Raw genomic sequence first — 25815 nt, forward strand, 5'->3', positions numbered from 1 at the left:
AATAAATTCAGACGATGCAACAACCTAAAAAAATTAAACAAGTCAATGATACATTAAATGAAATACCATTTTTTGATGTTTTTGAAGTAAGACTGATCAAAGTTTTCTAATGGTTCAAGCATTCACAAACATGAAAAGATAGAAAAAAACATGTTTGAGTTCTGATCGAGGCAAATTGGACATGGCAAAGAACTGGATGGCATCTTCACTAGTAAGACGTCCATCTCCATCTGCATCAAATTAACAACCCCATCATTCAAAAATTATTTTTTTTTCTCTTATTTGCACAAAAACACTAAAAAAATTTATCAGAATCAGCAAAATTGAACCATTGTTGATAAATCTTCTCGTGTTCTTTTGAACATCGATTAATGGGGCTTAATAGATCGCCGGATGTAGCATCAATGTAGATCTCCATCCATCTTGTCTTTTGTATCATTGACGGATTTGGGATTCCATCACTTTTGTAACCTTCATAACTCACCTATTCACCCAAATTATTGAATGCCTCAACAAAATTGATATATTCATCTTGTATCAATAACTTTTTTGAGTTTTTTTTAAATTACCACTTTTTTCAATATTAATGGTTGTTCAATGGAGAAGATGTAAATTTGAAATTTGGAATTTGTGATATGCTACCTATTGAGATATGGACTGATAAGAATCAGTTAGGCGATAATCAAGGAAATTAAAATAAGTAAAAATAAATTTTACGTGCGTTAATCAAGGAAATCAAAATAAGTAAAAATAAATTTACTTGATTTGTTCCTTTTTAAGCGCAACAAGAAGTTGTTTACAATGTATCAGATATAATGTATACGAACGGTAGGTATGTATCTGGCTGCCTCCTTTTTTAAGGGATTTTTGTAAATTGAAAATTAGTAGGGATAGGATGTAATTTAGATCTTACACTATGTGATTCCTATAATTTATACAAAATATAATGGCTTGCACTGCAATAGGGACATAAGTGCGATTAATAAAATGTCATTTGGTTTTTCCGTCAATCGAAATAAGGGTACAACTTTTGATTACTCAATTTACAAGACCTATTTAGAAATAATACAAATAAATGTCAAAAATACCCTCATAGTAGATAGAAGAATAAAGGCATTCTCTGAATGCTATTTATAAATCTCCTTTGCATATATGATAAATTAATTCTTTTTATAGAAACAAAATTCACGATCTAATGTTTCAATATAAAGTTTTTTTTTTACTTTATCATAATTAATTAAATATGTATTTTATTATATTTATTATTTAATCAACTTATAAACTATGATAAATTGTATTGATTTGATACAAACACTTTTACCGACTATAATTACCCTAAAAATCTGATTTTTTTAATGTGAAATTGTACTATAATATATAAATAAATAAAATGATCAAATGCATAAAATCTACATGTAACTTTGTCTTCCTTAACGACCTATCATACTCCAAAAGGGCACCAAGAAAATCGAACGTGACATAAAAGAATTGGACCACAAATCATCAAAGACATTGTCATTTTACTATCGAGATTCTCTGGACAATATTTTCTTGTATCATTTATATATTTCATCATTATTATCATTTTTTATTTCATTATATTTAATGACCGATATACTGAAAATTGCAATCGATAAAGCCTATGATGATATCAAACCAAATTAAGAAAATAAAAATTGAGTAAGAAGCTCAATCGCAATTAGTAAAACTCAATTCAGAAAATGTTGAACATCAACACAAGCCTAATAAGAAATAAATAAATAAAATTGATCTCACACTTTATTTTTAGTATGAATAAATAATTCACCATAGAGCTCCAAGGTTTGGAACATGGTGATTCTATACGAATAAAGTAACTACAAAATATTATACTTTTACATGAAGCCTTGGAATAATGATAAAATTGTTTTCTTGTGTGACCTATAAATCACGTATTCAAATTGTGGAAACAATACTTGTACTCGAGTAAGTTGTATCTACATCGATCCTTCCATTTCGAAATATGTTTTGTATATCGAGCTGCCTTTCAAAAATATTATACTTCGATTGGACAAGGATGGCCTTTCAAAGTCTCTTCTTGTTTAGAATTTGTACCATTATTCCCTTCCACAAAGGCATTGTACCTTAAAATAAATGCCAATAACAAAACAACCCATTCCAAGCAAAATATCAAGATGGACAATCCACCAATCAATTTCAAAATTACAACACCATTTTCTTCTCTAACATAAGATTTTAATCCCCCTAAAAAGTCATAACTCTTTGTGAAAATAAGCACAGAAGACGATCCTTGAAATATTGCCGTTAAAACGGTAGATACCATATGTATGGCATACCAATTATTGGACCCCGCTAGGGTTGCAGTGTCCGTGCAACCGGGCACTGCACCCGCGATTGTGAGAATGTGGAGGAGGATGAAAAGGCCACCGTATAACGATGGGATTAGGCGTAAAGAGAGGGTAAGGAAGATACAACTAGACGATGCACTTAAGAGAATATAATTGGTTAAACGAAATATTTGGTGAGATGGATGACAGTGAGACTTGAACTCAGTTGAAGTGACGATGGGAAGAGCACCCATTGAATTGAATTTTGATGAAGAAATTTGAAATTTTGAATGGATTTTAGAAATTGTTAGTGATTTTGGAGGTAGAAAGATGGAGTATTTAAATAAGTGATTTGATAATGTATTTAGCCGTTTAATTAATGATTAACGGCTAGTTGAAATATTGGGGAAAAGCAAAATCCAACGGCACAAACACAGCATTAATAGATCTGGATCTTTTCTTTTTTTTTAAAGATTTGTCATAAAAAATCACATTACCCCCTTAACATTGTTGGTTTGAGAAACATTAATACCCTCTTCACATTTTGGATGGAACAATAAATGAAAAACTATCTAATTAGACAAAATTTCTATTATATTTATTAATTATTTCTATAGTTTAAAATAATTATATATTATCTCACTAATTAATAATTGCATATCAAACTTCAAGTCAAATACACTTTGAAGTACAAATACATAGGGAGAGAAGTGAGCGAGAGAGGCGAGCAAAATAAGAGAGAAGCGAGCGAGAGAGTCAGATACATGCGAATCCACTTGAATATAGTGTATCTGGACAAATTATACCTAATTTTGATCCATGTATCTACGCGCTAGTACATATATTTGGAAATCGAAATCTGACACAAATGACAATTTTGAGAACTCACGAAAAAATACATAATTTAACAATTTATATTGTTTGCCCAACAATAAACCCATTAATATGAAGTCAATGGCTAAAAATGAGTTGAAAGCATAATTACGTACAACTCGTAATATATTTGTACTTAATCATCTAACGTAGATAGTTTTAAAAATATAACATCATCTTTCGTATTTTTCTCTCTCCTCAATTTGAGTTTCTACTTTTTTTAAAAAATTCAAAAAACTTTCATGACAGATCTAAAGGCCAACTCGATTTTTCTTCATGATAAAGATATTTTTGAACTTTATTGCTTTCTTTTTTTCCCTATGATTATGTCGTTATTTATTGTTGTACTAGTAAACTCATCCGCGCTTTGCGCGGGCATAAAAGTAAATAAAATTTGAAAATATTAAACATGATGTCTACTTATTACTATTCGTTTAGGTACATTTTCTAGGTCTTACGAAACATGAACAAATGTAATTCACTATCTATAAACTAATATCATAATTAAAAATATATTAATTAAAAAAATAACAAATAAATATAAGTGTCAATATAGAAACATTGTATCAATTACTTGTGTGATCATACAATGTTGAATCTTATTCAATTTTTTCTTCCTTCGTTGCAGTCATACTTTACAAAGTACTGGATTCCATCTATCATTCCATTAATCAAATAAATCCCTTCATTTACTCAACTTTTTTTAATTAATTTTGTATTTTTAAAAATTTAAATTTTGTTTATTATATCAATGTCTCGTTATTCTATCCTATAAATAAAATTTGAAAATATTAAACATGATGTCTACTTTAATTTACTATTGTTTTGTACATTTTTCTATCTACAAACATGAACAAATGTAATTCACTATCCATAAACTAATATCATAATTAAAAATATATTAATTAAAAAAATAACAAATAAATATAAGTGTCAATGTAGAAACACTGTATCAATTACTTGCGTGGTCATACAATGCTGAATCTTATTCAATTTTTTCTTCCTTCGATGCAGTCATACTTTACAAAGTACTGGATTCCATCTATCATCCCATTAATCAAATAAATCCCTTCATTTACTCAACTTTTTTTTTTAATAATTTTGATTTTTAAAAATTAATTTTGTTATTATATCAATGTCTCATTATTCGAGTTAATATCTTAAAAATTCACAAAATTATGAGAAATTATCTTGTAAAGTCACTTAACTTTATTTTGTATCACTAAAATCACTCAACTTAACACATTTGTCTTCTAAAATCACTCAACTACAATTTATCATTAAAACAAATTTGACATGGCAAATTAAATTATTTTGTATGCCATGTCATTGTGGACCCCACAAATAAATAAACTTATAAAATTTATTTATTTTAATGTCATGTAATCATGGACCCCATAAATTAAAAAAATTATAAAATTTATTATTTTTATGTCTTCCCCTCTTAAATCTGTTTAAATTTTGTTTTTGCAATAAAATCCATAACGCTTTTTTTTGGGGACTATTTCAATCAAAATTTCTTTCTTATCAACATTTAAAAAAATTCTAATCAACATTGGAAATAAATGTTAAACTCAACCGTGCCCACCATGTACATCAATTCCAATTTAAAAATAAGCAAAACACATTAGAGCATTTCTAAAAATATATTACATACTAGGCTGTTATGAGCACCATTGTTAGCCAAAAAAAAACAAAGACAACAATATATTGTGTCGTAATAGGTGTTCACATAACCACAAAAAATTACAAAGATAATTTCTATACTTTGCTATTGATTTCCAATCTTCTTCTTCTTCTGAACTTCAACAATGTACTCCTTCATGACTTTTCTCTTAAAGAGTCTGCCTCTCTTAGAAGTATGAACTAACCTCCTCTGAATACAGGGGAAAAACTTAGAATACAAAAAGCCCTAACCCATTTCGAGATTCTACAATAAAAGGATAATATAGCTAAAAATTTATATTTTTTACCTCGTTTTGAAGTAGGATTGGTTTAGCAAGCTCGTAGTGGTCCCTTTCGTCGGTATTAGAAACTTGTGGGTGTGGGGGGCCATTCTTTTACAGATTTCATCACATTATTCCTCGAAGAAGTGAAGGAATCCATTGTTTATGAAAAATTTCAGTATCAATAACTTTAAAATAGACTTTACAGCGCCTCTCTGTGGATGAGAATTTTAGGAGAAATAGAGAAGAAGTAGAAGAAGGAAGCGGGAGATTTGGCAAAAGAAATAGGGTTTTAGTGTTTTAGAAGAAGACAACTTGTGGGTGCGTGGGTATATTATTAATAAATATATTTTATGATTTTATTTATTTGTGGGGCGATGATTACATGGCATAAAATATATTTTATTTTGCCATGTCAGATTTATTTTGGTGACAAATATTGTTTAATGATTTTTTGAAGATAAAAGTGTTAAGTTGAGTGATTTTTGTAGATAAAAGTGTTAGTTGAGTGATTTTAGTGATACAAAATAAAGTTTAGTGACTTTACAAGACAATTTCTCATGGTTCAGTGACCTTTTAAGATATTAACTCCTCATTATTCTATCCTATAAATTCAGCATATCAGATTAACTCTTGAATAATTATTTGTATCGATATATTATATATGAAATAACTATCAATATCTATAAATTAATTAATGGAGAAGTGATTTAACATCTCTTTTAGACAAATATTTTTAAACATTTGAGATTCTTAATGTTAAATTAATTTTAAACACATAAATAACTATAATTATAGTTAGCTAGCAGTTAAAATAAAATAAGGTGGTGTTTCACTTTGAAAATAAAATTATTTTTTCTATTTTTACAATAAAACATTGCTAAACGGCTATTAAATATAGGAATTGTTTTTTTCATTTTTGATTTTTTTATGAACAATTCTAAAATGACCGCAATATCAATCAAATTACCATGACATCAAAAGCAAGCCAAAAGTTTAGAATCATTTGTTCCTATTCCAGAAGAAAAATTAGATGATATTAAATGGCTATCACTCAAAATTCATCATAACAAAAAAATAATTAAAAAAGCACAAAACTCATAACCATAATTATAAATAAGTCACCTATTTAAAATTTAATTTCAACTATTATATGCTTGTCTATATATGTAAATTTAATATCCACGACATATCACAAGAAAAAAAATCAAATAGATATTAATCAAAATTTTCATATCATCATAAAAGCGTCCCCCCTCATTTAAAAATAAATTAATTAAAAGTGGACAAAAGAATTACGTACCTATAAAACTTCTTGCTCAATTGGTGTAATATTCTATAAATATCCACGACATATCACAAGAAAAAAATATCAAATAGATATTAATCAAATTTCAATTGATATTAATCAAAATTTTCAAATCATCATAAAAGCATCCTCCCTCATGCAAAAATAAATTAATTAAAATTGTAACAGAAAGAATTACGTACCTATACAATCATCTCATCCTCCCTCATCAAAAAATAAATTAATTAAAAGTGGACAGAAGAATTACGTACCTATATAATCGACTCTCCATTTGCATTACCTTTTCTTTTATTAATCAGCATAACATATACACTATGTTATTAATCATCATAACATACAGTATTGTTGAAAAGAAATGAAAAGTAAATATATGCAAAAATATTACTCAAAGATCATTGCTCCCAAGATTTAATGCAAAAAGTAAATGTAAGAGTAATTGTTGAATATACGGGGGTTATAGGAAGGGGAAAGATGAAGAAACATAGACAGTCACTATCCATTAATTATTCAATTTATTGAAGAATCAAAACTCAATAATAAAGTCATGATATATTACTACGTGGGCTGACTTTTTATACATAAAAAAGGAAAGTGCTAAATGGCCAAAAAATTTGGCCAGAATTTGATCAGAAAATTTTAAAAAACTATAATATTTTAATTTTTTTTTAAAAATAAACTGATCGTTTTTCCATTTTTTAGTTAAAAGATATTAAAGTTAAAAGGGTAAAAATGTTTAAAAAGGTAAAATAATATAAATAAAATATCATTCTGGCCAAATTTTCTGGCCAGAAAGATTTTCCCTTAAAAAATATTAGTATATTATTATGTTATCATTATATAAAATAGAAGAAAAAAAGATAGGAAATTAATGCAAAAATAATAGAGTAAAATGAGCCATTTTATTTTTTATGAATTTGATGTGTAATTAAGAGGTAAGAGATTTAATTGGAATGTGGCATTTTATAAATGGCAACATTTGAGCAAGAAGTTTTTAAAGACACTAACATTTCTCTTTCATATTTAATATTTATTTAAAATATTTTTGATTAAAAATTGAAATAAAATTCAAAATATTGAGAAAATAAATAAATATATTTCCTGATCAAAGAGGCATGCCACATCAGCATGCTTATGATCAGGGGCGGATCTATGAAGGGGTGTGAGGGTGTCACGCCACCCCCGAACTTCGATGGAAACTCTATATATACATAGGTATATATGTATATAATATTTATATAAATATAAAGCGTGCCACCTAGAGAACAAAATTGGCTTGTGGTGCCACGGTAGGAGGGCAACTTTGGAAGGATGATGTTGCGGGTTCGAATCCTATTTGTACCTATTTTTTTGAGAAATTTGCTGCAGACGTTTTTTAAGGAAAAAAAAAAGTCTCCAAGCACTTTTTTTAAGGAAAAACAGCTGGCACATTATTTTATTTTTTTATAATTGTTATTGACTTAAATTAAATTAATTACATTATTACTCCTTTGACTTTTCACTTGTTTATTTACTTGTAAAGTTGACTTTGATTTTACACGTTGCTACGGCAACTGTGGAGAGAGCATTTTCGTCAATGAAGCACATACAAAATGAAGTGTGGAATAGTATTGCTAATCAATATTTAAATGATTGTCTAGTGTGTTACATAGAGCGTGATGTATTTATAAATGTTAGTAATGATGTCATTATCGATCGTTTTCAGAATATGAAAACTCGTCGAGGACAATTATAAATGAATGATGAATATTTATAAGATTAGTAATATTATTGAAAGTTTTAAATTTGTTAACTTCATGCTTTTAGTGTGGAGTGTGGATTTGTAATATCTTATTATTTATATTTTATTGATTGATTTATTATATATATTGAAAAGACGAATAATTTAATCAAATATAAAATTAATTTAATCGATAAATCTATTTAGCACCCACGGACTCTAAATCCTGAATCCGCCACTGCTTATGATTCTCCTTTATATATAATATTGATTTAGATTTTTAACGAGCCACGTCATCTATAAATATTTAAGAGCAGTGTTATGAAATAATATAATTATGGTGGATGTCCATTAACTCCTAAGAAGTTATTTCCACTACTCTACTCTATGTGGTATAGTTAATTCTCTACTATTTCTCACCATTATAATTTAACTCTTACGTCCTTTAACCTCCTACATAATTTTCATGATTGATGTCATATTTTGATAACCTTTTATATGCCTCTATAAACACTATAAACAGATGCAACAAAACTCAAATTATAAGCGCTTGAAAGGAAGAAAAAGTCATCTTAAATTATTTCTCTTATCCTATATAGTTTCTCTTGTTTTTATAGTGTTATTCGTGTTTTTGGTACAAAAGGATTTTATATACTATAACTTAATATGTGTCATTACATTGAAGTGGCAGAGCAGTACTACTACTAGCACTACAAAAAATACAACTTTTAGTGACAACTCTCTATGGCGACACATATAGTTGCCACAAATGTATGGCTTATTGTGGCGATTAACAAAGTTGCCACAAAAACTGGAGGCTATAGTTGCGACACCTATTGTCGCAACAAAACGTAGGCGACTTAATTCATGTCGTCAGTAAAATGGAGCTTTTGCAATAATCTTTTATGTCGCCAGAAATTTCTTTATGTTGATAAAATAAGACATTGTATGTCAATTTAACTTCAATTAATAGTTGTAAAGATAGTAATAATGATTTACTTATTTTTCATTGCTAAATTAGTACTTACACTAATTTAATGCATCTAATGACCATCTTTTAAAATTAGTATTTAGACTAATTTAATGCATCTAATGAGTATTTTAAATATAGTACTCCCTTTGTCCCTAATTACTTGTACACTTTTGAATTGACACACCTATTAAGAAAATAATTAATGACATAGTGAGTTTACCATTTTTACCCCCTATTAATTATGAAGTGGATGAAAAGTTCTACATTTTTTCAAAATAATTAGTCATTTAATTGAGGGTATAATAGGTAAAAAGAATTTGTCCTTTCTTAATTTGCCAAAATGGACAAGTAATTAGGGACAACTATAAAAGGAAAAGTGGACAAGTAATTAGGGACAGAGGGAGTACTTAGGTATTAAATATTGTTATTGAAATAAGTAATGTGAGTAATTTCCTAATAAACTTATTTTAAGTAATTACTCAGTGATTGAAAGACTTTTGCACATTACAAAAATAACTAATTTTAGGCATATATATTAGTATTACTTTTATTGAAAAGTAAATAAGCTAAATTATGATAGTAAAGATATAAAATATGCAGTGTGTATTTCTTGTTTACTATTTTGAGTTCATAAGAAGGTTATTTTTAGTTTTTATTTATAAGAAAGGGATATTATAATAAAAATCTTTGTTCTATGAGATACATTTTCTGTATTTAAAATCAAATACTTACGTCTCATATAATATGAAAATTCTACTCTTACATCTCCTATGAGATATATCTCGAACTAGGTATATTGAAATAAAATTATTAAAATGTATGCTTTATTTTTCTAATTTAATTTGAGGAGTAATTTTAAAGTGGATGACTAAATAAACAAACTAAAATAAAAATGAAAAATTTCTATATAATAAAATACTATAATAATCAAAATGCAAAAAAAAAATACCTATTCGAAATAATCAAAAAAATTATAAATCCTTGTTTTCCTTAAACTAAAATATGTACATTAAATTACTTAGAGATTTTAATTTATATATGAACACGTTTGGAAAAATAAACCATTATTTATTTGTTTAATTCGAAGATGAAATAGAATGAGAAAAATTTATTTTTAATACATAAGCAGGCCTCAATGCTTGAACCAAAAACCCTAACCCAGCCCAAATAACCCAACTAAAGATCCCAATCCCTTCCCCATTTTCATTCAATCAATTTTGAACCACATAATCGCCGCCTATAGGACGTCGGGAAAAGACCGGCGATACCTCTGCCATCGCCGTAGTTGTCTCCTCCACCCTCTCACGCCTCTTGGAAGCTTCTCACAGTTACAAATGTCGAATAGACCTCAAGAATGAACACAGTGACACTAATGTTTAGTTTTTTCTGATGTAAAAAGAGCCTATATTGGCTCTGTTGAACAAGCTTTTCAATGGTGAAGACTCGAGATTCACTGATTCGTTGTCTCGGAGAAGGTCAATAACCTCCCTTTTACTTACTTTCCATTCTAGGTCTTTAAATGAATAAATGTTCTTGCCCGCTCAATTAATTTTTTGTTGTATTTGATAAATAAAATCAGCATCTAAAATTGCTAATATGAACTGAAAACCTTAAGAAAAAAGAATCACTGATCAGTTAATTTACTCGATATGTGATTAACATTGTTGCTAGTCTAGTTTGTGTGTTGAGAACCACTTGAATGTGTTTTACTTCATTCTTGTATGAGAGTTTTAAAATTAACTTGAACATTTAGGAGAAAGCCACTGATTCATATAAGAATTTAAAGTTGTTGAAATTTGTGACTAGCTAGAAAAATGTTATGGCTCATCTAAAATCTATTTCCAAGGATTTGATGTAATAAGATTTCTTTTATCAAAAATTAAATCTAATGCAAGTACAAGTTTCTGAATTTACATAACTAAATACCATGTAAAGACTATATGTTGGTGAAATGCTTCATAGTATGATCATACAAGTTATATGATACATTTATAGGAAGGACCATAACTATATGTTGTAGTAAAGTAATTTCTTTGGAAAGAAAATGTAGTTTTCCTTTGTTCCTTTATGGAATATAAGAAGTATAATTGACTTGGTGATTTATTAATTCAGTCAAATGGAGAGAAGACTTATTTGTTTTCTATGCTTAGTCTTAAAATATGGTTCAAGGTTTTATTGGTGCTCACTTTTGATTGTTGTGACTTTGGAAATTTGAAGTTTGTATGATGTCAGTTTTTTTTATATTGTATTTATGCTTCAGTAACACTTTTCAACATATTAGTTTTAGAATGTTAGTGCTAGTTTTCGTTTCTGCGAGACCCTTGCCACCTGCCCATCCGCTCTTGTCCTTAACTCGTTTTGCCGAATCTAACTATTTGGTGCTGCTCAACACGATATTTTCCTTCAGTTGCTTTAGCTAAAAGTTTCACTTTAAACGTGCTATTGCATTCGATTTTGGATATGATTAATATCTAAGAAGATTAAGTTATGGATGTATCCCAAGTTGAAAAAATCAAAGAAGAGTTGCCTGATGATGATTGAGATGTCACTAGAAAAAAATAATGATATGGAGTGACAAAACACATTTACCACAATTAACTATATTTTGATTTTTTGATAATTTAGTTTGAGTAATTGGTCATAGATTCAATTTTAACGATATGCTTGTGATGACTTTAGCTTCTTTTTAACTTGGCCAAACAATCAGCTCTGCAAGTCAGATACTTCCCAACTCCAATTTTTGTGCTTCTGCAGTTTTATCATATTTATTCGTTATTTTGTTTCTATGAAGTTTTTTGCTACTGATGTTGATTCTATGAATTACTTAGGAAGCTGAGATGAAAATTAAGATGGATTGGAAGTTGTCAGAAGAAATAGATAGAACGTTCCAAGAACAAATTAGATTAGAAGTGGACAAAGAGATTAAAAGCGGTGGATTCTATAATGTCGAGAATTCAACAGGTAACACATTGGTATCTATTTTGACCTTTTGTTATAACTGCAACTCTTGAGCACAAGTGGCCAATGGTTAGTTCTCTGTAATAAATCTTGAGCTATCCAACATCATCCCCCAGATGCACTTCTTCATTGTTTCTCTTCTTGCATGGAACTAGCTTGTTTTCGTCAATTTTGGGAAGGAATTGGAAAACAACTTATAAATAGAATGCATTTGGTGAACTCGGTGTTGAATTTATTGTACCACCAACAAGTTATGATAATACAAGTGATCTTGTGTATTTTCCTAATAGGGGCAAGGTACTTACATTATCCCAAAATCCATTGACAAAGGAGGGGAGTTTGAAGACACTTAATTAATAGTTAATTTTCTTTTTCATATGTGTATGCATAAATGACATTGAACAATGAAATATTGTGAATTATATATTTTGTTGAGTTTTTTAGTAATAGAAGTACTTGTTATATCCAGTTTAAGGATTATTTTTTGTGTTTCTTGAATTACAATGAATGATGATAATATATTAATAGGATATTGACAAAATATATGAGTATATATTAATTTTAGAGGAAATTTTTTAGAATAGACTATTGCAGTTGAAAAGATAGGTTTTGTGGCGACAAAATTTGTCACAAATAAATTAGTACCTGTGGCGATAATAAGTTGCCTCCAAATCTCAAGATTTTGTGGCGATTAGAGTTGCCATTGAAAGTATTATACATCTGCGACAACATAAGTCGCTACTGAAATCCTTTCTTTAGTGGCGATGAGAGTTGCAACTAATACTATAAGACAATTTATCGCGACTGTAATAGCCACTAAAAGTCTAACTTCAGTGGCGACTTACAAAACATGTATTTTGTGGAAGTTTTTTTGTGGCATACTTGGTTACTTTTAGTTGCCACGATTTTAGATGTGATTATTCTGTATTTATATATGATCATGAATTTACTTTCTACCAGTTTTTTTTTAAAATTGTTTCATTAGTTCTATAATTAGTAGTAAATTAACTGTGGTTAAAGTTAATCGTAGTTAATTAACTTGTATGTATTGATTGGATAATACAAGTTATTGAGTTATGTAAAAGATACCTAAAAGTTGTCCAGTCCTAAACAAGACAGGAAACCCCTTAGGCTTCTTCAGAAAAGGAACATCAAACGTTACTTGGAAAACACGTTATACACGTATGATCCAAGTAAACCAGATGGAGAAGAAATTGAGATCTGACCATCATCAAAAGGAGACAAAGTCCGCTAGTGTGACGTCGTCTGATTTCGTGTTGCAAAGGGGGAACAAAAAGAGACTTCGGTGCAAGAAGGTACAAAATATTAACAATAATAATAATGGCTCGATCGATTCGGTGGCAATTCCGAAAAAATCGGTTCGAGTTGATCGACAAGTTGTAAGATCTGATTTAAAAAATCAACCCGCTACCACCAATACCATCAGTAGTAACGCTTATTTGAATCTCCGGCAACGAGCGACCTCCCCTTCTCATTGAATTCTCAGGTGCATTTTTTTCTCTATTTTCCTTCTAAAAATGCTTGATTGGTGCGTGATTATACGACCTTCAATGTAATTAATGGTGGAGCTAGATACTACAATGAGGTTAGGGCTCATAAAAAAAATTACTTTAATCCTCCTTACGATGATTAAGGAAAGATTATTGTGTGTAAAACTTACACTGACATAACTAGAGTCAAGTAATAATAGATGACCTTTAATTGTATCCTGATTTGTAATTGGTCATGTGGCAATGTCATAACGTTACCTTTGTGTAACATTGCCACATGACCAATTACAAATCAGGATACAATTAAAGGTCATCAATTATTACTTGACTCTAGTTATGTCAGTGTAATTTTTTCACACAATAATCTTTCCCTAATCACCGTAAAGAGGATTAAAGTAATTTTTTTTATGAACCCTAACCTCATTGCGGTATCTAGCTCCACCATTAATTACGTCGAAGGTTGTATAATCACGCACCAAACAAGCATTTTTAGAAGGAAAATAGAGAAAAAAATGCACCTGAGAATTCGATGAGAAGGGGAGGTTGCTCGCTGCCGGAGATTCAAATAAGCGTTACTACTGATGATGTTGGTGGTAGCGGGTTGATTTTTTAGATCAGATCTTACAACTTGTCGATCAACTCGAACCGATTTTTTCGGAATTGCCACCGAATCGATCGAGTCATTATTATTATTGTTAATATTTTGTACCTTCTTGCACCGAAGTCTCTTTTTGTTCCCCCTTTGCAACACGAAATCAGACGACGCCATACTAGCTGACTTTGTCTCCATTTGATGATGATCAGATCTCAATTTCTTCCCCATATGTATCTTTTACATAACTCAATAACCTGTATTATCCAATCAATACATAAAAATTAATTAACTACGATTAACTTTAACCACAATTAATTTACTACTAATCATAGAACTAATGAAAAAATTGGTAGAAAGTAAATTCACGATCATATATAAATATAGAATAATCACATCTAAAATCGTGGCGACTAAAAGTAACCAAGTATGCCACGGTGGTAAACTCGCCACAAAAAATAATTCGTTGCGACTTTCAGGTGTTTTGTAGCAACTTCTGTCGCCACAAAAAGAGCTGATTTCTTGTAGTGTAGGATAAGTAGGGAAGTGGCTCCTGTCCAGTAGAGATTCTGTCCATTTCCTCCAGAGGAGCATTAGATTCTTTACACGTGTCCCATAAATATTTTAATGAATTGATTTGATTATCCTTTAACTAGGGTTAATTATTTTTACAATGAATTAATTAGATTCTTTACACGTGTCCCATGAATATTTTAATGAACTATTTGATTTATTATGCCTAGTAAAAGAAGTTCCGATTTTATCTACTTCTAATTATAAGCTAAAATGTTTTTAGTTTCTTGACATCCAATATTTTGATTCACGCATGGTAGGAGGCCTTCAAATAGGAACATAAAAATGGGATAGAATGACCACTTATAATTTGAACTTAAGTCTAATTTGTCACTCAAATCAAGAGTACACATAAAAAGCTACATACAAGAAAAAGCACAAACAATTTTTTTAAAATTGATGTATGATATTCATATTGAGACTCGAACAGATGTGAGAAGTCCCAAAAAGCGCACACAATTTAAGATGCACAAAGTAGAGATACGTAAGAATAATTAACAATAACAATTTCAAACAACTTGAACAAGAAACATAGTCTCTAAAGCCTTGAGGAATATTGGTGGGCAGCTACATTGAGGACAAATCGAAACTTAACATCATTCTTGGAAAGCCTATCAAAGGCTTCATTAATTTTGTCAATTGAAACAAGCTCTATCTCACACAAGATGTTGTGTTTGCCACAAAAATTCATCATCTCTTGTAACTCCTTCACACTTCCAATAATGCTACCCCTAACAACTTTCTTACCTGAAACATATTTTCAAAAAATAACTAAACAACTTGAATATAACATGAATGTTTTATACCTCCAAAAATATTTCCGCACCCGTGTCGGATCCTTCAAAAATACACTATTTTTGGAGATTCTGACATGCACCTGTCGATATTTTTGAAGAGACCGAACAACAAATGTTTTATATAATAATAGTAATTTCAGGGGATATCTTGTATACCGTTTTATGGAAATCCAATAACTTTGTGCCCATATGGTTATATGTATTTAGAAGATTTGCTAAGCATCTATAAATATTTGACTGTAAACTCTGTAATTAGTGTAGTATATTAAATTGAGGTTGTGTAGAAATTCTTCAACTTTAAATTTTGAATCTGTCTATAAATAGTTCAATGAAAAATATTTACCATATATCAAAGGTGTAGCTGGGACTTCAATTGGCTGAGCTGGTTCTCCCACAATTGATATAGTTCCATTCACTTTTAGGAGCTCAAGATAAGGCCCTAAAGAATGCTTTGCTGATACTGTATCAATAATAAAATCTAAACTTCTTCTGTTCCTCTGCCAGCCATCAAAAAGGGCAAAATAGGGAAAAAGAATAAATAAGTACTAAATTTTCAATTATTGTACCAAAGAATAAAACTAATCATTGTATATTGTCTCACGAAAAAATTATTTGTTACGAGGGACATAAATTAAAAACCAACATAAAATAGGGGCAAAAGTACAAATGACCCGCTCTTTTAAATGGAGGATTGAGGTAGGGTAGGCTAGGCCGTTGCAATCTCCAGCCTCAGGTTGGTCAGCTCGTTTTAACAGCTCTATTCACATTCATAAAATAATTATATTGAGTGTTGTAAAAATATGACACATGAGTATAATCAATCCAAATGCATGCCAACTCATAAAAGGAGGATTGCCTAAGTTCATTTAAGAAGACCACTGGTCCGTTCCATATTGATTGGGACTTTAACCCATTCTAACATCTCCTTCACACCTAGGTCCAACTATAGTGTGGACCAAGAGTTCAAATGAAGATGAACCTGACTTTGATATCATGCAAAATTAGGTCTTGGGTCTAAGTCACATCCCAAAAGTTGGCTCAAAGGGAAGAGGATTGCCCAAGGCTTATAAGGAAACCACTCATCTTATTAACTATCGACATTAGACTTTTTCATTTTTCAACATCCTGTCTCACACCTAGGGTTGGACATCTAGTGTGTGGGAAAATTTGATTTGGGGCCTAACATTCGGTGAGATGAGTTCTGCTTCAATACCATATAAAGATATGACACACATGAGTCTAATTTAACCCGAGGAGAATTGTCCAAATCCATATAAGAAGATGATAGGTCTATTTTCCCAAACAACATGAGACTTTAACCCACTCTAACAATTGTAAACATGTATATTGTCAGCAACTCAACTTATACCCTCTATTTCAATTTATTTGTCTAATTTTTATTAGACTGTTTAAAAAAATTGATTTATCTCTTTTTTGACAGCTTTTCAATTTCAACTTTCTACGTGACATGTGTACAAAGTTTACAAACCTGCATTTGTTTGAGGTCTGTGCTCAAGACAAAGCCATCAGCATCCAATTTGTCTTTTGCATCTTTTTCTTTAGAAGGAGAGGTGCTAATAACAGTAACATGATGACCAAAAGCCTTCCCAAATTTGATAGCCATATGCCCAACACCACCTAAACCTATTACAGCCATATGTTTGCCTGGTGACTCAAATAAGTTGCTATTTTTCATGGCAGTGTACACTGTCAAGCCAGCTCCCATCAGTGGTGCTGCTCTATCCATAGGCAAGCTCTCTGGTATGTGCACTACATATCTACATTTTAAAAAAAGAGAAAACATTAGGGGTGTATCGGTACGAAGGAAAATAAGTGAATTCGTTGTTTATTTTTCTATGTTCGATATTTAAGCAAAAGATATTATGGTAAAAGTATTTTTATATAATCTAGACAAATATGACGTGAAGTGATAAGGGTGGGGTTGGGGTGTGAGGTAGTGGGGATGGGAGCTTAGGGGGTGAATAAATTAAAGCATCATGATTTAATAAGACTTACTCTTTACCTTTCAATTTGTTAGTCTGATTTTGATTTGACAATCATCTTTAAAATGTTTATTTTATTCTTAAATGATTTATATTCACACAAACATTTATGACTTATTTTAGACCATAAATTTTTTTAAAAAAAACTACGTGTCAAGTCAAACTATATCATATAAATTGGGACAGAAGAAGTAATTGTGATGACTTTAAATTTTACGATCTTAAAAAAAAAAACGTAAAAATGTACTAAAATGTTGGTTTAATCTTTTTACCTGTGATCAGCAACCATGATAGTGGAGTAACCACCATAGGTGGGAGTGTCATCCCAATGAATGCTATTATAGACAGATTTCATTTGGTCACAATAGTTCTCTTGGAAGCTATTGCAAAGCTCACAATCCAAACATGTAGCTGCTACATATCCAACTCCTACTCTTTCACCTACCTTGAACTTTGACACATTGCTTCCCACCTTAATTACAATTCCACTAATTTCATACCTAAAATTATATATATACATAAAGAAGAAAGTTGTAAGTTTTATGCACTGATAGTGTAAAAATATTCATATAAATATTTCCTTTGTTTCTATTTAGCTGTCATAATTTTAGATTTGATCATTTTCTGTAAGAAACTAGGTAAGTTTATCATTGTACTCCTATTTATAGTCTGTTTGGCTTAACTTTAAAAAAATAGCTTTTTGAAAGTAGTTTTTAAAACTTTAGTAACTTTTAAGTCAATCCAAACAGACTCTTAGTGTTTTCTTGAAGTCTAATTTTTAATAAATGAACAAGAAATATTTTATTATGATTAATTAAATTGACAAATGAACATGAATTAATCATTTAATTTTCTTGTATTGGTCAAATTTATATTTTAAAAGTTAATAACTCACAAGGATAAAATAGGAAGAATGATATCATTTATATATTGATTTTGTGAAATGACAAATACTAAGGAACACATATTTTCAGTAAGGACGACATGTAAATAGAAACAGAGAAAGAGTATGTCACTAGCTTTAATCTATATACTGTATAATATAAAGCTAGGTAAAAGAAAAGTGACGTGGCATCTCTCTTTTGCCAAGGATTCTATTTATCTTTTTTTTTTCTCATTTTTTCTATCTTAAAAATTATTATTGTACAAAAATGAATGTGTCAATTACTACTCCACTTATTCATATTATTAAATATAAAAACTTAATTGTCTTTATTTTCATTACTCTCATGACTTTTGATAATCATAACTCCTAATTCATATGAATTGAGTCATATTCATAATATCTTTTGGTATTCCATATTATGTCCTATAAATAGAGGGATTAGAAAATTTTGTTACAAATGAAATGATCCAATTTATATGTATATATAGTTGAGCTAGGGATTAATTAGGTGAAACTTGCTCATCTTTTTGACCAAGAATCACAAATTTCATAATTAATTAAATTGACCAATGAACATGAATTAATCATTTAGTTTTCCTATGTTTGTCAAATTCATATTTTCAAAGCTAATAACTCACAAGGATAAAATAGGAAGAATGATATCATTTATATATTAATTTTGTAAAATGACAAATATTAAGGAACACATATTTCAGTAAGGACAACATGTAAATAGAAACAAAGAGAGTATGTCACAAGCTTTAGTGGTAGATAAATCTATATGAGAACTATCAATTGGAAGCCAGTAAAAATGGTAACTTATAACTTGCTATTGTAGATAATTAAATTCACTATAATGTAATAAATTTGTTATATGTATGATTAGTGTATATAACTTAAATAATAATAATAAGGGAAAAAGGTAAAAAATTCCCTTAAACTATGTGAAAGGAACAAAAATTCCCTCTGTTTATAGTTTGACTCAAAAATGTCCTTACCGTCAATACTTTGGTTCAAAAATGTCTTTACAGTCAATACTTTGGTCCAAAAATGTCCTATAGTTACAAAATGAGTCAAAAATGCCCTTTTTAAAAATAAATATATAATTTTTCTTTTTAAACACATCTTCTTCCTAATTAAAATATTATTAAAGAACACAATTCTTGTTTTCTTTCTTCTAAAATCACTTTAACAAATAAAAATGTAGGAAATGTTTTTTTCTTCTTAATCTCATTTTATCAATTAGAATAGAATAACTTCATGTACCCTTTCGACAAATAATATATGTAATATATATAAGATTCATAGTTTATCCATCATTAATTTATATTTATATAACATAAAAAATAATGATAATAAAATAAGAAATATTTTCATTTATTTTTTTTTTTGCATTGAAGTAAGATAAACATTTGCTAATTTAAAAAATATATTATTAGAAAAAGAATGTGTTAAAAAGAAAATAATAATACATTTGTTTGGAAAATGAGCATTTTGGCCCATTAAATAAAAATAAGGGCATTTTTGGACCAAAGTGTTGACAGTAAGAACATTGTTAGACCAAATTACAAACGGAGGACATTTTTATTCCTTATATAATAATAATAATAATAATAATAATAATAATAATAATAATAATAATAATAATAATAATAATAATAATAATAATAATAATAATAATAATAATAATAATAATAATAATAATAATAATAATAATAATAATAATAATAATAATAATAATAATAATAATAATAATAATAATAATAATAATAATAATAATAATAATAATAATAATAATAATAATAATAATAATAGATAAAAGAATAGGAAAATAATCATGTAAGGAAACTTTTCAGCTAAGTGTTCAAGTAGATATGAAAATATAAGCATATTTTAAGAAAAATAACAACTTGATCAAATGCTAAACTTGTTAAAGTTATCCATGTATTCTACTCCCTCCTTTTCAATTCGTGTGGTATATAATCTCAAAATTTAAGAAGAAAAAAAACAAAAAATTTAAAATTTGTGGTCTGAAATAAATCTTTAACATTTTTCATTAAAGGGCGAAAAGAGAATTTTGAAATTAATCTAATTTTAATTATAAAAATGTGACAACTTTTTAGATCAATTTGATATTGTGGGCATTGACAAGGAGAAAAGACCAACTATAATTCTTATTATGGTTTTGTGACAGACGAATTTGTCATCTTTCTTTTTAAAGGTCATTATAATATTAAAGAAACTTGCAAAAAGAGTTTTAACTAGGTTATATTTGTCCTATCCAAATAGTGTAAGAAATGATGTAGTGATCCTAAGTTGACTAATTCAACGTTACCTTAATTTGTACATTAGCTTAATGGTTTTGATTAGCGTTTGATAAATAAAAAACCGGATTATTTTAAGAATATTTATATGCTATTTAGTAAAATATTAAGAAGACGGATATGAATGGAGAGTGGGGATTCAGGGGTGGCAGGGGTGGGATGGTTAAGGGTGAAGATGGAGTGAATGAGTGAGTGGGAAGGAAACAATAAACTTGGAATATTATTTATATAACTTGTTTTCTCTATTTCTATTAGGAAAGTCATTTTTATTGTTAAATACCTCTACATATAACGTTATTGTCACACATTTTTCTCTCAAATACCCCTACATGCATGCAGTTGAGATTAAATATTAGGATCGACTTGACTATAAGGCAACGGCTAAGGGCTTGAATTTTTTGGTGTTCTCAATTTTTTTAAAGAAGTATTTTATGTAATTGTAGGTATCATTTCTTATATGACTACCTATTTTGTCGTCTCATCATTTATATCCTGACGATTAACATGAACCCATATTATTGTTCCTGTTTTACTTTTTTCAGTCTCCTTTCACTATTTTTATTCTCTTGTTATTGAATATTCGAAAGTCCAAATGGTCAAACCTTTTGCATTATACAAAATCTATTGTTGTCTGTTTATAAAATAATAAAAATAAATTGCTTTTTAGTGTCTTCATCGAATTTCAAGCACTGCAACAAGTCAACCCTATTTCAATAACATTATATTAATTTATTAAATTTAGCGTAAATTATTTTGATATCAGTACATCAACTTCTCAAATTCTTGAGTGAAGTTTTATTATTCTAACTTTATATTATATTTTTTCATTAAAAATTTGCATTGTTTACATTCTTACTTCATAAGTTCTGTGTACATCCAATTCATTGCAAAGCTCACTTATAGAATTATACTGAGTATGCTATTGTTATTCAATTTATATATGTCATCTTAGAAATATTAATATGACATAATAGATAAATATGTCATTTAACTTGGCTTCAGTTTGCATATAGGCCCTCCAACTTTGTGTGTGCATAAACAAATACTTAAATTTGTATAAAACTGAACAAGTAAACATATGCGTCCCATATTCCTATATGTATCATGCCATGTAGGACACATGTGTCTACTTGTTCAATTTTATACAAATTTAAGTGTCTATTTATACATACCTAAAATTGGAAGGCATAGATACAAACTGAAGTCCAGTTAAACGACATATTTATATATTATACCTATTAAAAAGGATTACAAAAATAATTGTCCACAAATATAATTACCCAGGGACAATAGGATAGGTTGTGTTGCCCCAATCATTCTTGGCAAAGTGTACATCTGTACGACACATCCCACAATACAAGATCTTGATGGTCACATCCTCAACACCATTTTCTCTACAATTGATTTTAAATTGTTAGAATATATTTTCAAAAACTAGCTAGGAAACAAAACAATATACTATATAGTACTATTGCTGATGTTATAATAATGTATGTACTAATTAAGATATGTTATTATAAACCTTCTCTTGAACATAAATGGTGTCAACTTGCCAGAGGAGTCATGAGCAGCCCAACCAAGAGCACTTTGTGTGAATTTTGGAGTTGAGTTGGCCATAGGAGAAATTGTTGGAGTTGTTAAAGATTTGAGTATTGAGGGAGAGAGTGGCATTTTGAGTTTTAGTCTTTCTATTTTTATAGTGTTACATTGGTTTTTTCCTATAGAAGAGGAAGCCTTTCTTTTTATAGAGTTTTTTAGGTAGTTTCGGAGGGGAGTCAAGATTTCAACAAAAGAATGATTTCAAGTGGTTATAACTAAGGTTTCAGATTTTAAAGTAATAATATTTATATATATTGGATTAACGAAATTCTTACTTTCTGTAGCCCCATCCCACCACTCATGATTCTCATCTCCACCCAGAGGCGGACCCATCCTATAGGGTAGGGGTGCACGTGCACGCGTTAACTTTGGAAAAAATTATATGTATATGTATGTATCTATCTTTAGAATTGATATAAATTATGATATAATTAACTGTGCACCCATGAAGAGTATAGGTGTGTCATTGTGTTGCTGGTACTAGCTAGAGGAACCACTAATGAGACCTGATCAGTTCGAATCCAGCTACAACGTTATTTCATTATTTTTATTTTAAGTTTATCTTAGAGCTCATACATGAGCTAAGGTAATATTGGTGCACCCGAAGTCTCCACATCCCACGCCCCGTATCCTATAGATTCACCTTTCATTAGTATTTATTAGATTATATACAAATGGTTTAATATATTTTCTTTGTTTCAATTAGTTTGAGTTACTTTTTTTAATTTGTTTAAAAAAGAATGACTAGTTCCCTTTTTAAGTAATTCTTTAATTTTCAAATGACATGATTAAACCACAAAATTAAAAGATATTTTGATACATTTGACCTATCTTTAATTTTAAATCACATGATCCGAAAGTTTTTTTTACTTTTTAATTTTTTTTTGTTAAGTTAAAATAAGTCAGAAAAATGAAAACAAAGAAAATAACATTTTTATAGATCTCGAAAAACAGATAGAAAAAGTTTCCTATAGACTCGAGCGACCAGCTCATCAAAAACATATTGGCATAGCAAACACAAGAAATAAATACAAAATTCTCTATTTATTTTAAAAAAAAATATTTTTCTTACACATCCTTAATGATTAATATATTGCCGGACCCAATTAAAGTCAAGTATATATCCATGGAGAATTATCCAAATTTGTGACGTTTACAAGTCTTTGCTGAATGATGCACTTTCTATGTCTCAGTGACATTTTTTTTTCTCGGGGAGTCAAACATTTTAAGTTTGATTGGAAATTTGCGCGTGAAATTTTTAATTTTTTTTATAAAATGAAATTTATATATTTGTAAACTACGTAAAAAGTACTATAAGTCACAATTATTGACAATTTAAAATAATTAAAAAATATATGAAAAAATCACAGTAAAAAATAAATTTGTTTAAATCTCAAAATTCAAAAAATACCACATAAATTGAAATGATGAAGTATCTCACAGATGTGCTTCTTTATTTTTAAAACAAGATGTCTAATTTATATAATTCATTTTCTTATCTAATTAATTCTAGAAAAATAATATATTTTTATATCTAGTAAATTATTTATAACTTATAATCTCGTAGATATCTCTGACTTATTTTAAATCTTAGATTCTTTTGTCTGACTAGTTTTCTGAAACTATGTATGTGTATTATTCCCTCGAGGCTCGAATAAAGCACCTGAAAGGAGGATTAGGTAAAGGAATTTAATAATTGACTATGATTATATTTGGTACGGGTGCCTGTGCTAGCTAGCATGAGTTCAATATACGTGACACAAATAAAATTCGAGAGTTGGTTAAATTTTAATATAAATTTTAGATATATAGAATTATTAATATTATGATTTATAGTATTTTTTAAATAACATATGTTACTTTATTTGTCCCAATTTTTTTCCTTATAAAATTTCAAGAGTCGATTAAAGTTTGTATAATTTTTAAGTTAATTATTATGATTTATATTACTTTTTATACCATCTTCAGATAATATATGTTACTTCCTCCATCTTCAACAAATCGATCGTTAGGTAAAATGAGACTTTCTATAATTATGTAGCAATTAATTTAATAATTATAATATAATAAAATTTAAAGTGACAATCAAAACAAATATGATATTTAAAACATCAATTTAATACAATAACCATCTAAACAAGAAGTTTGTGTAATGACTCAAACCGTTGTTATTTAAATGTACCTCGTGCAAAGTCTTAAAATTTTGGTGTCAAATTTAAATTTTGAGGCACACGACGAAATTATTAAATTTGAAATTATCCGAGTTGACGTTAGTCTGTCATAGCTGGACGTCTCCTGCTATGGCAACACCGCTATAGCGCCTGTAGGGCCACTATAGCGGTGTTGACGAAATCATACCCTAGATAAAACAATATCTTTTATTTTTCTTTCCAACAAAACAAGCAAGGGTTACTCTAAATTCTCCTAAACCACTTTAAGCTCAAGGGCAATGGAGGAGAGGAATTTTCGCACAAAGAAGGGCAAGACCCACCGATTTTCGGTCAACGTAACGCTCGTCAGGATTCGCCCCAAGGAGCAAAGGGGTGCATTCAAAATTCTTCAACAGCTGCCTGGCGCCCAGATAGGCTATTTTTCTTAGCTGAGTAGTTAGATCCATATTTATCCATGTAATGTCTTGTAGACTGTCAGGAGATATCGTGCTTGGGCTTTGAGGCACTATGTATGTATGTATGTCACGCCCCGAGTCTATACCCTGGGCGGGACTGGCACTCGAGAATCATTGCTGATCCCAAGCGAACCCTTGGCCTGACTTACTTACTCAGCGGAAGACTTAACTTAACAAAGATAAAACCCATATAACTCAATAATGTTAATAAGAAAGCATTCAACTAGCCAATAAGGCAAACTCAAGTCTTTAAACAACATCTAAAATGAATAAGACTAAAAAGCTATAACTACTTGTCCATGAAGCCTCTAAAACAAAGAGGGATGTCGGGACAAGACCCTCGATCATCCTAACAACTGAAATACTAAAAGCAAAGTAAAAGGAGTCCTCCAGAATGCAAGGAAGCTCACCAACTGACTCTGAAGTGCTCAAATGGATCAATGGGCCCCTGGATGCTGATCCAGATTACCTGTGTCTGCATCATAAAACGATGCAGGCCAAAATGGCATCAGTATATTGAATGTACGAGTATGCGACGGGAATACTAAAACATAATGTAAGCTTGAAAAGAATCTAAAAGGAACACTTACCTTGGCTTTACTCAACTCATGAATAACTTAACTCAATATAAAGCAACAACACATGCAATATATGGAAAGCTTTTAAAACAATAGAAAACAACTCAGTTTGTTAAAGAAATGCGATAACAACTCAACTTACTCATATAATAAAGTAATATAATATTGTGGGAGTTTCTCTAACCGACAACCATCACTATGAGCCTAAGTGATGATACAACGT

At 29.4% G+C, this 25815-nt stretch overlaps 1 protein-coding gene and 1 long non-coding RNA gene across 2 annotated transcripts; one reads left to right on the plus strand and one right to left on the minus strand.

Moving 5' to 3' along the window:
• Positions 1–10273: 10273 nt before the first annotated feature.
• LOC107061287 (uncharacterized) lies at positions 10274–12322 on the plus strand. Its single transcript, XR_001473900.1, has 2 exons — positions 10274–10620; positions 11974–12322. It is a non-coding gene; the product is annotated as an uncharacterized lncRNA (long non-coding RNA).
• A 2995-nt stretch (positions 12323–15317) lies between these two features.
• On the minus strand, positions 15318–22406 carry LOC102594234 (probable cinnamyl alcohol dehydrogenase 6). The gene is made up of 6 exons (XM_006351027.1): positions 22312–22406; positions 22070–22183; positions 17852–18079; positions 17066–17354; positions 15920–16073; positions 15318–15526 (listed from the first exon to the last, which is right to left on the minus strand). Exons 1-6 carry the CDS (start codon positions 22404–22406, stop codon positions 15318–15320), a joined length of 1089 nt encoding a protein of 362 aa, XP_006351089.1.
• Between the last annotated feature and the right edge of the window lie 3409 nt (positions 22407–25815).

The sequence above is a fragment of the Solanum tuberosum genome, unplaced genomic scaffold (assembly GCF_000226075.1).
Source record: "Solanum tuberosum cultivar DM 1-3 516 R44 unplaced genomic scaffold, SolTub_3.0 scf00132, whole genome shotgun sequence".
Lineage (NCBI taxonomy): Eukaryota > Viridiplantae > Streptophyta > Magnoliopsida > Solanales > Solanaceae > Solanum > Solanum tuberosum.